Source organism: Delphinus delphis, chromosome 10 (genome assembly GCF_949987515.2).
Source record: "Delphinus delphis chromosome 10, mDelDel1.2, whole genome shotgun sequence".
In the NCBI taxonomy this organism is placed as follows: Eukaryota; Metazoa; Chordata; class Mammalia; order Artiodactyla; family Delphinidae; genus Delphinus; species Delphinus delphis.
Genome location: NC_082692.2, coordinates 97078823 through 97090682, shown reverse-complemented (window position 1 = coordinate 97090682; position 11860 = coordinate 97078823). Strand labels below are relative to the sequence as shown.

The window sequence follows — 11860 nt, the reverse complement described above, 5'->3', positions numbered from 1 at the left end:
AGAGCATAGGAACTGTGCTCAAAGGGACTAATAAAGATGCCAAGAAATAGCCCAACATTATTTATAAAAGGAAGGCTGCATTCATGTCTGTGAAGAGCTTATAATAGCATGGAAAAATATGTAAGTTATAAAGGTAAATGAGAAAGTAGAATACAAAACTTTATATTCGGTATGATCTCAACTACTACGTAAAACCAAGCCAAAAAAAGGCTAAAAGTTCAAAATGTTAAGTTAGTGGTTGTATTTAAGTAGTGTACCTAATTGGATCTTTCTCTTCCTTTACTTTTCTGTCTCTTCCAACACTTTCTCTACTGGAGAGTTTTGTTTTTAGTTTTTTGGTTTTTTTAACGATTAGCTACCAAAAAAGGAGGCCTGATAGAAGTATTGAATTTAATGAATTTAAGTCCAGCCTATCGGAAAGGATCTGTACATGTATAAAACTAGAAAACATTCCAGGCTACCCGCTGAATCCACAGTGTGTTAGCAGTAACTTCCAAGAGGCTGGAGGGCTTTGTCCTCTCCTCCAGGCAGGTGCAAAGTGTCACCAGATCCCATCTGATGAAAAATTGCTGAATCGAACAAAAATGTCATGGATTTACAAACAGGAACAGAAGTACCCACATTTGGCAAAAACCTATTTATAGTACAGGAGTAGCTCTTTTTTTTTTTTTTTTTTTTTTGCGGTACATGGGCCTCTCACTGTTGTGGCCTCTCCCCGTTGCGGAGCACAGGCTCCGGACGCGCAGGCTCAGCGGCCACGGCTCACGGGCCCAGCTGCTCCGCGGCACGTGGGATCTTCCTGGACCAGCGCACGAACCCGTGTCCCCTGCATCGGCAGGAGGACTCTCAACCACTGTGCCACCAGGGAAGCCCCCCCACCTTTTTTTTTTTTAGGAGTAGCTCTTTAATACTATGATTAAACAAGTATCTCCTATCTTCTGTGCACATAGCAAGTTTCAAAAAAGCTATCATCAATAAGAACTGTAGAAAGCTAATCCTGGCTTAGAAACAGAAATAAAACAGCTCTGCAACAACAGTGGGCAGAGAAAAGCCACAACTTAGAAAATTATAAAAACTGCTTTCTATAAAATTGATGCCTTTTAAAACATTTGTTTACTGTATATACTTTAAGGTCCCCATTACCACCCGCCCTCAAAAAACAAGGGTGAAAACCTCTAACACTTTCTACCAAAGTAGCCACTGGTTTGTTCATTCAATAAACACTGAGGGAAGGCTCATAACGTGCGAGGCACTGGAGTCTCAAAGAGCAGACCGCTATGCCCCTGCCCCAATGACATCTTGGTCTCTCAGTGCGGGACGCGGGGACATCACCAACCACAATACAGGAATGAAAAGCAGATGTCACTGCTTTCCTACAACTCAAGAATAAGCTACAATTCTCGCTCAATTACTTACACAAAAGTCCTTACACAGAAACTTTCCTGACTCACTAGGAGGCAAAAATGCAACTACTTTACCTTCATAAATACTTCTAGAAGGGACAGGCATTAAATTACATTTTGTGATACTTGCCCTTAAACATCACAGCGCCCAGTAGTGAGGTCAGTTAACTTTCTTTTAAGCAATGGAGCTTTTTGACTCCAAGAATGAGACACTTTGAAGCCAAGAAAAAGTGACCAGTCCTAGGTCTAGATCAAGACTTGTCAGGACTGTCAAAAGCCGAGACCCAGGAGTGTAAATTTCAATTAAAATCTTCAGTCTCCTCTGCCATCCGCTGATTTTCAATATGCTCCTGGGTCAACCGCTCCAGGTCCTTCCACACATTTGGGTGGTCCTCCAAATCTTCGTAGAGGGATCTCGCGATGTCCAGTCTCCTGTAATCCTCAGGCTTGACTAGGCTTCGCACAACCTGGAGGCAGCGCTCTTTCAGGGTGTACACTGTAAGGGCAGAAAACCGACTCTCAGCAGCAGACTCAGGCCTGAGGACAAGGGCTGAGTGAGAGGCTTTGCCAACCGTGGCAATTACATTTGCAACAGCTGGACCTCGCTTTGGACAAAAAAAGTGAGTACATGGGCTGTGGCAGAGTGTAATGTGATGGCCGCAACAGACATCTCACAGTATTCATGACCCTGTGTAGGAACTTTCCTCGAGAGTGGGCTGGGCCTGGGATGTGCTTTAACTAACTGAATGTGGGCACAGTGACGCTGTGGCGATTCTGGGTCTCAGCCTTAAGAAGCCCTGGCAACGTTCGCTTTTACACTCTCAGGAGCCCTGAGCTACCCAGCAGGAGAGACCATACAAAGAGGGCCAGGCCCTGAGATGACCCGGGAGAGAGGCCCAGGCCCCAGCCAACCCGCCAGCAGAAGGCAGTGATCACCAGTGAGCAGAATAACCACCGAGCTGAGCTCTGCCCCGGCTGCAGAATTATAAACAAATAAAATGGTTGTTGTTAGGTTGGGGGTAGCTGTCACACAGCAATAGATAACCAAAGAAGTGTGTAACTGGATTTTGGGGGAACTCAAATCCTATTTTAAACTTACCGGGGAACTTACTCTTTAAAGGTCTCCTTTAAGGCAAAATTTCCTCCATTTAACTTACCAGTGCTCACTTCTGTATACCCACTGCCTTAAAGCAGGATCTAAATACACATCCTAGTTTGAACCCTACATACACATACTCGTTTGAAGCTGCAGGTATTTGGGTTTTTTTAACCCAACAGATCATCAGTTTCTAAGGGTTCAACCTAATAAAATCACTTGAGTTTTAAACAAGTGGTAAGCTGTGAAGCTAATGTTCAATGTGGTGATTCTTCTTACAACCCCTGATTGACACAGTGACCTTGACTGAGTTAAATTACACTGAAAGATACAACACTAGAAGTCAATAAATAAGCCATGATATCTCATTCTCTACACCTTTTTTTCTCCTGAGACTCCAGGGCGTAATTCTGCTCCACGGCGAGCGAAACAAAACGCATTCATAATGCTACAATCAAGTATTTTAATTTAGCCCACCCTTGACCAGCCCAAAGAGCTTCTGAGATACCACGACATCTTTGTCCAACATACAGCATACAAGTAAATTATTTCCACTTTATTCATGGTGGAGAATAGGACACAGAAAGGTTGGATACCTTGCTCAGCATCAGGCAAAAATCACTAATGACTGGGCTCCTTCAAGTGGCCTATCCTCTACTTAGGATACAACAGCCTATCTTTTTAAAAAGTAAGATGGAACATCAGTACCTGGCAGTGTGATGTTTGCAAAAATAGGCTGTCCATCAACATTGAGAGACGGCACAAACAGCTCAGTCTGGTTAACTAGGAGCCCATCAGATGTCCCAGCATCTCGGAAGAGCCAAAGATGACCTGTTCAGACAAGCAAAGGTTAAGGAGCCACACACCTATTTCCTTCATCTCCTCACTCTGACACTGAAAATATCTGCCTCTCATTCTGCTTAAATAACATACAAAGCCATTCCAATAATGTTATTTTATTTAGTCCTCACAAAAGATCCAGGTAAAGATGAGAAAAAAAGGTCTGAAAATGCCAAGTGACTTGCTCAAGGCAACAGGGACAGTAAGGAGAAGGGCAAGTATTCCAGCGAGGCTCCAAAACCCAGGCCCTTTCTGCTGTCTTGGTGCAAAAGCAAAGTACGGGAACTGCAAATCACACCAAAGGCTGCAAACTAAAAGGAGAGAAAAGGTCACCAGCTCCTCAGAACTGTGCTTCTCAAAAGCAAGAAGATACAAAAACATCACGTTGAAAGAAAAAAGCCAGACCGAAAAGGGTACTTTCTGTAGAAAGAGATAAAATTAGTCAATGGTGTGAAAAATCAGAAGTGTGAAAGGGGTAGGAGAGAATTTTCTGGGGTGATGAAAATATTCTAATCTGTAACTTGATCTAGGTGTTGTCAAAACCCATCAAACCCTAAGACATTTGTATTTTACTCTATGTAAATTATACCTGAATTTAAGAAATAAACACATCTTATGCAAAAAAAAAAAAAAAAAGAGAGAGAGAGAGAGAGGGGCACTTGGAAGGAGACAAAATTCTAGGGCTAAGATTCTGTTTAAGGAGGGAGGAGGCTGCCTCAGAATAAAAAACAGCATGTGTTCCTGGGGCATAAATTTACTTGAAGATTTGGTGGGAAAATTTAAGAAATGTAAAGTAGGAAGTAATTTTTTTTTTCTTGTAGTAACATATACATAACATAAAATTGACTATTAACCATTTTTAAGTGTACAGTTTAGTATCGATAACGTTAAGTACATTCACGTGGTAATTTTTTTTAAATGTTTATATTAAATCAGGCACAGATAAATTTTGGAGAAGAATACAAAATTCACACAATTTCCTAGATAAAATAGGAGACTACAGAAATGTTAATGCCTGGAAGAACTGCGTTGTTCCTCATTTAATATTAGCAGAACTTCGGTGTAAAAGTTTGAAGAGCATTATTGAGTATGCGACCCTCAAGGAAAAAAGATCCATTAGGATCCTCCGAGGAAGAGAGTGAAAATTTAGCAAGCATTAACTTCTCTTCTTGAAAACCAAGGGAAGATTACTCCCACTTTATGCAGTAAGGCCTAGACAGCCCCAACCTGGGTTATTACAACAGTTTCCTAACTGCTACCAGTACTCTTCCCCCTCCAAACCACTTTGCAACCTGGGTAAGCTTTTCAGTATTAAATCAGGCAATGTCATTTCCCTGCTTAAAAACTTTCAATGGCCCCCATTTCCCTAAGGGTAAGATCACCTTTCAGACTTCCTCTCCCACCATTCCATACCGTCTCCCCTTTCCCAGTCTCCAGGTGTTAGCCCATGCTGTTCACTCTGCCTACAACTCTCCACTCCGGTCTTGGGTTAGTAAGATCCCATTCATCATGCAGGATTCCCTTTCTTCTCTGCGAAGTTCCAACTCAGGCACACACCCCTCCCTTTCACTGAGCAGGTGCCCTGCTGTGCTCCGTTCCTATGGCAGCAATTATGACACTGGCTTGTTCTTAACTACTTATGCATTTGTCTCGTCTCCCCCACTTGACCGCGATCTCCATGAAGGCAGGGACCCTACGCGGACGTGGCCCACTGGGCACATCGGAGAATGTGGGATTCTCCCATTCACGGACTGAACAAATGGGCGTGAGGGATGGAATACACGTGGGGTCGATCATCAAATGCAAATTATGCACTCTTAAAAGAAGAATGCTCTGTCACTAGCTGCGTCTACTTGGATCTGTCACAACCTCTCTGGGGCGTCAGTTTCTCGAGTGTAAAATGGGAATAATAATGACAACAGCACTTGCCTCCCCGGATGGGGCGGGAATTCGGTGAGCTCGAGCCACCGTTATCGTTGCTATCAGGCCTAGAGCGCTGGGCAGCGCGCTGGGCACAGCTCAGCACCGGGCTCGTTGAGGCCAGGACAAGGGGGCGGCGCGGCCGGGCGCGACTGGGCGACCGCGGCCCGCCTACCTCGGTAGCTATGGATGCGGCGGCCCGTGCCGGGGGGCAGCGTCGGGTAGGGCTGCGGCTCGCCGTCGAAGTTGAGCCACACGGGCAGCACCACGCGCGGGCTGCGGTTGCAAAAGATGACCTGGGACGGCTCGCGAGTATTCACTGAGCGCAGCATCGGCCGCGGCCGCCCAGCCTCCATCTCCTGCTGGTAGCCGAGCTCCTCCGTGTGGGACTATACCGAACCGCACTGCTCCGCGTCCGCCTGCTCCGCGTCCGCCTGCTCCGCGTCCGCCTGCTCCGCGTCCGCCTCCTCCGCGTCCGCCTCCTCCGCGCCGGTCTCTGCCTCTTCCGCGTTCCCCGCCCTCCCGAGCATTACCTCCCGGAGCCAGAACTACCCGGGCCTAGCCGCCTTGGGATTCGTTGGCCGCGCGGGGCGGGACGGGGCGGGGCGGGGCGTGCGTGCGCGTCCCTGGCAGGCGTGCGTGCAGTTTTCGCGCGCTCTCGGTGGGGGATGGAATACAGCCTGGAAGATGGCCGGCTTGAGGCCGTGCGCATGCGCAGATGGATCCCCTGAGGATTGAGGGTCCCGCTTTCACGGAAGCTGGCGGTGGCGTTAAGCCGTCCTGTGCCAGGATTTCCCCTGTAAATTGGATTCTCGTACCTCTCGTACGTTTCTTACACAGCGTTTCTTTAGTTTCATTCATTGTCTTAAGACCTTCATGGTTTTTGCCATATTCTCCCTACCTTCTGCACTATTATTTATTTACTAATTTTCTCATTGATCAAGTTTGTTTTGTCTCCATTTTGGGTCACAAAATTTGAGTTTTGTACAGAAAAGTAGGATAAAGTGAAATTTTCCCAGTCCCCCCAGCCACCTGGAGAGAGTCCCTGGAGGCAACAGGTAACATGTTTTTTTGTCCTTCCTTTCAAAATTATTCTATGCATACGCAAGCAATTAAACACATTTGAGAAGAAATTTTATATCACTACCATCAATGGAAATTCTTTATCATTTGCCATAGAAGAATACAGTGGAATGAATTTAAAGAAAACAAAACAAGTTACTAAACTTCGTTCTCTGTAAAGGCTCTGAGCCTGCGTGCGTTCTGTTGGTTCAAAAGTCAGCCAAGTGTTAAATGTTAGATACCGAGTGTTAGTTGTCAAACCAACTTCCTTCCCCCTGGACATAATCAGAAAGATTTCCTTTAGGAAACTGAAGAGAGAATAAACTTTCACAATTCAGTCTGTGTGCCCTCTGAAATTCACACCCACCTGGGTTCTCATTCCAGGTTTAGCTTCAGATATGAGATATCTCTGAGCCTTTAATTGCTCATCTTTGAAACTGGCATTTTTAAGAAGTACCTATGTCATAGGAGTGTGGATTAAGTGGAAAAGTGTTCAGTGCCTAGCACATAGCAAGCACTCTGCAAATAGCAGCAGTTACTATTTATAAAGATGAGTTAAAAACACTGTCTCTACCCTCAAAATGCTACTGGGCTACTGGGAAAGCACAGGACATGTAGACTGATTTGTTTTCTTTATTGTGGTTGATGTAGGACATGTAGTTTTATTATTGGTTATACCAGTAAAAGAGCAAGTGGAAGGCGACTAGCTGATCTGAAAAGAATCAGGTAAATCTTCATTAACCCCAGGAGGGGTTAACGTCTGAGATGAACTTTGAATAAAGCCTAAGAGTTCTCCCTTCCCAACTCCCATCATACAAATATCTAGCCTGGGTGTCAGATCAGGCATCATGCCCATCGGGGGACTAGGAAGACCCCGCAGCAGGCACTGATTCCCCTATTCAGTTTGCTTCTCATTGACTAAACTCACTGCCTCCAAGCCCAGGACTCCTCAGTCCTACCACTTACTGAAAACTCACCTGGCGGCCCAGGCCAATAAGGAACACATACTTGTGCCCACAGACCAGCACTATGGCCCTAACATTTAAAATAAACAGCAGGGAGAAGGGTGCAAATAGGCTTTTCTGTTTTTGTTTTTGGCTGCACTCCTAGACAGCTGTTCTCAGTCAAATCCACAAGCAAAGGGGTTTAGGTTTATGATTTTCACCCATCTGAGCAACCTCTTTTTCAGTTTCTTTGGTTGCCTGACATGAAAGCAAACTCTTCTCCACAAACTACATTGAAGAATGGCAACACCATTAAAAATAGGGAAAACTTACTGAGGAAAATGAAATAAAAGGGGGAAAGAGCTATCAAATTATATGCATAGTGTGATGACATTTATGTAAAATGTGTCATTATTTCCTCAGCCAACCCCATATTCTAGAATATAGTTTTATTACCTTTATAATGAAAACAACTAAATCAATCCTCCCCCAGCTTTTATTGAGATATAATAGACCTAAATCAATTCTGAAGAGCCATGAAGAGGAAAAAATAACCAGACCTACTATGTGCAAAGCGCTATGGTAAAAATTTGAGAAATGAGATGTTTATTTATGAAAGATTAAAGCTACAAAGTTTAAACACTCATTTCTTCCTTCATTCTGAGAATATCTGAGGGCCTACTAGGTGCCAGGTGCTGTGCTAAGTGTTGAGAATATTGCAGATAAGTCATGCCTTCACAGCACTTCAATGAGTGTCCCATAATCATCACACAAATAAAAACAAAGTTGCAGTTACCACTAGTGCAACAAAGGAGAGACACATGGTGCTAGGTAAACCTGAAGAAAGATGGTACATGAGTCCCTGTAATTAAATTTCAGTGACCTGAAATAGACTCTACTTGGAGAAGCTCAGAAATAGAGTTCAGAGGGTTTCATTTTAGTCAAAGATGAACTTCAAGGAGAAAGAATAAATCTATCAAATGCAAGGCACTCTACTAAGCATTCCACATTCATGAAAGCCATGTCATTATCTCCACTTTACAGCTAAGGAAACTGAAGGGGTTATAAGGGTATAAAGGGGGTGGTCAGAGGAGAGTGCTGGATTAGAGGGGCTCATCATCTGGTGCCTTTGAGAAAATGATGGTATGAGTGAATCTAAGGAGTCTGAGAAATCTACAAAGGAACTAACACGCTGAACCTAGGTAATTCTCCTCTGGGCTGTCCTTGACAGCACATTATACAAAGAGACGGCACATCCTGATGGCCTCCAGCAGGATCAAGTGACCAGCAGTGACACAGACCGCCAGGTTTCTCGAACATTAATGTGGAAATATTTGTGGAGGGAAACCTGAGAAAGACAGGATTTTCTGTTAATCAAATCCCAATGGCTCAGAGCCATCATAATTCTCAGGATTCATGCAAACATTCCCTTACTCCCAGGATAGTGAGGTGAAACATATCAGTTTAATATGACAGAAATGTCTACATCCCTAAAATGAAAGCAGTTGTGGAGATAAACACAGGTCTTAACAGTGACATTGTATCACTGCAAATGTTTACAAAGATAATTTAAGAGGAAGGAAAACATATTTAGGGTACTCTAAGTAAAAGTAAAGCTACAGGCTATATTGTTCTTAGAGTACATTTTCCACTATTGAAAACCAAACAAGTAGAGAAAAAGAAGAAAATGTACCCAAGTATTTTAAAACAACTGATGACTTTTTTTTCCCCTTCTACTTTGCTGCCTTTTCAAAATTTTCTTTTAGGGGACTTCCCTGGTGGCGCAGTGGTTAAGAATCCACCTGCCAATGCAGGCGACAAGGGTTCCATCCCTGGTCAGGGAAGATCCCACATGCCGCGGAGCAACTAAGCCTATAAACCGCAACTACTGAGCCTGCGCTCTAGAGCCCACGAGCCACAACTACTGAAGCCCATGTGCCTAGAGCCCATACTCCGCAACAAGACACCACAATGAGAAGCACGTGCACCACAACAAAGAGTAGCCCATGCTTGCCACAACTAGAGAAAGCCCATGCGCAATAACGAAGACGCAATGCAGCCAATAAATACATTTATATTAAAAAAGTTTTCTTTTAGGATATATTTCGCCTTGTTTATACTTTGACCAATCAAAAAATACAAAGATGTACAATAATAAAGCAAACACTGATAATCTTACCATATAAAGTAAAAAACACATTGTCACTTATTTACTTTTTAAAGTTAAGACAACATAAATGATGAGGCTAAAATACCCTTTGACTTCCACCTTGGTCCCATTTCCCTCCTTCCTCCTCAGAGGCAGTAACTACCATGAGTTAGATGTGTATCTAACCAGGCTACTTTTTTTTTTCTAAATTTATTTTAAATTTCTAGAGTTCACTCTTTTTGGTGGATAGAGGTGTGTTTTGACAACATGCATAGTCATGGAACGATCACAACAATCAAAATACAGAACAATCCACCCTCTCCCACCCCCCAAAGAGAATGTGATGAAACCCTACCCCCAGGCTTAAGTCTTGACACCCACTGACCCATCAGTCCTCCGTCCCTATAGTTCTGCCTTTTCCATAATGTCACATAATGGGACCACACAGCATGTAGCGTTTTGAGTCTGGCTTTTCACTTAGCATGGTGCATTTGAGATTCATCCATGTTGTAGAATGTATCAAGTTTATTTCTTTCCATCACCAAGTGGTAGGCCACTGCACTCACCAGTTACGCAACATTGAGCAATCACGAATAAAACTCCTATAAGCATCTGCATACAGGTTTTGTGTGTGTGTGTCTATAAGTTTTCACTTCTCTTAGGTGAGACTCATCTAGGGATGAGATTGCTGAGACATACAGTAAGTGCATGTTTAACTCCGTGAGAAATTGCTAAATTGTCTTCCCAGAGTATCATTTTCCCAGTCATATCATTTTGCATTCCTACCAGCAATGTATGAGTGTTCCAGTCACTCCACATCCTTGCCTGCACTTATTATCAGGATTTTCTTCTTTTTGAAAAATTTTACCCATTCTAATAGATTGCGTATGGTATTTCGATGAGGTTTTTATTTTTATTTCCTAATGACTAATAATGTTGAACGTCTTTTCATGAGCTTTGCCATCCTTTTGTCTTTGAAGTATCAGTTCAAATCTTTTGTCCATTTCTTTATTAGCTTGTTTTCTTACTTTTGAGTTTTGATAGTTCTTTTATCCAGGACAATTTTTATTCATGATGGTGAGGCGACTGAGAACAATCTGCATTCAGAAAAGCTGGGGATAGTATTTAACCTCTCTGAACTCCTAGTCTCCTATGGTTCAAATCAAAACAGCTATCCTGGCAACATCTTAATTTTATCATAAAAGGATAAAACAGATGTTTAAATTTTAAAAACTGAACGATTTAGTGAACAGATTAAAATGTAAAGTATAACTTTGTCATCGTCGGTGAGGGTGAAATTTTAGTATAACAGAACTCTAAGTACATAAGTTGAAGTGACACACTGGGGACAAAATAAACAGTGGTTTAGCATAACACTGTTTATGGACCGAAATGACCTATGAGCAAAGACATGTATAACTTGAGAATAAAATCCCAGTTTCTGGAGCCTGACCAAATAAGGTCTTTCAAAAGAGGGAAACCGAGAGACAGCTAGGGAAAGTGCCAGAGTTGATTAAATTCTTTAGGCAAGACTTCCAGAAAATATAACACACAATTCAGTCTTTAGAGAAAGGAAGCTGGAAGAAGTGAAACTTGACAACATAGACATCAATGCAAACAGTGTTTGCCAGACACAGCCAGGAAAACCCCTGAAGCCTTCTTTACCAAAGGAAGGACAGGGAAGAGGCAGGTAAGACTAACGTGAGTATGTAACAGCTTAAAAATTATCTAATGGGGCTTCCCTGGTGGCGCAGTGGTTAAGAATTCGCCTGCCAACCTACCTAAGGAGACAAAAGATCTGTATGCAGAAAATTATAAGACACTGGTGAAAGAAATTAAAGATGATACAAATAGTTGGAGACATATACCATGTTCTTGGATTGGAAGAATCAACATTGTGAAAATGACTCTACTACCCAAAGCAATCTACAGATTCAATGCAATCCCTATCAAACTACCACTGGCATTTTTCACAGAACTAGAACAAAAAATTGCACAATTTGTATGGAAACACAAAAGACCCCGAATAGCCAAAGCAATCTTGGGAAAGAAAAACGGAGCTGGAGGAAGCAGGCTCCCTGACTTCAGACTATACTACAAAGCTACAGTAATCAAGACAGTATGGTACTGACACAAAAAACAGAAATATAGATCAATGGAACAGGACAGAAAGCCCAGAGATAAACCCATGCACATATGGTCACCTTATCTTTGATAAAGGAAGCAAGAATATACAATGGAGAAAAGACAGCCTCTTCAATAAGTGGTGCTGGGAAAACTGGACAGCTACATGTAAAAGAATGAAATTAGAACACTCCCTGACACCATACATAAAAATAAACTCAAAATGGATTAAAGACCTAAATGTAAGGCCAGACACTATCAAACTCTCAGAGGAAAACATAGGCAGAACACTCTATGACATCAATCACAGCAAGATCCTTTT

General features: G+C 42.8%; 1 protein-coding gene across 1 annotated transcript; it reads right to left on the bottom strand.

Moving 5' to 3' along the window:
- Nucleotides 1-376: 376 nt before the first annotated feature.
- VHL (von Hippel-Lindau tumor suppressor) lies at nt 377-5789 on the bottom strand. The gene is given in 3 exon segments (XM_060023045.1): nt 377-1899; nt 3208-3330; nt 5435-5789. Coding segments are annotated over 3 exon segments (675 nt in total). The 3' UTR covers nt 377-1702.
- Nucleotides 5790-11860: the final 6071 nt, after the last annotated feature.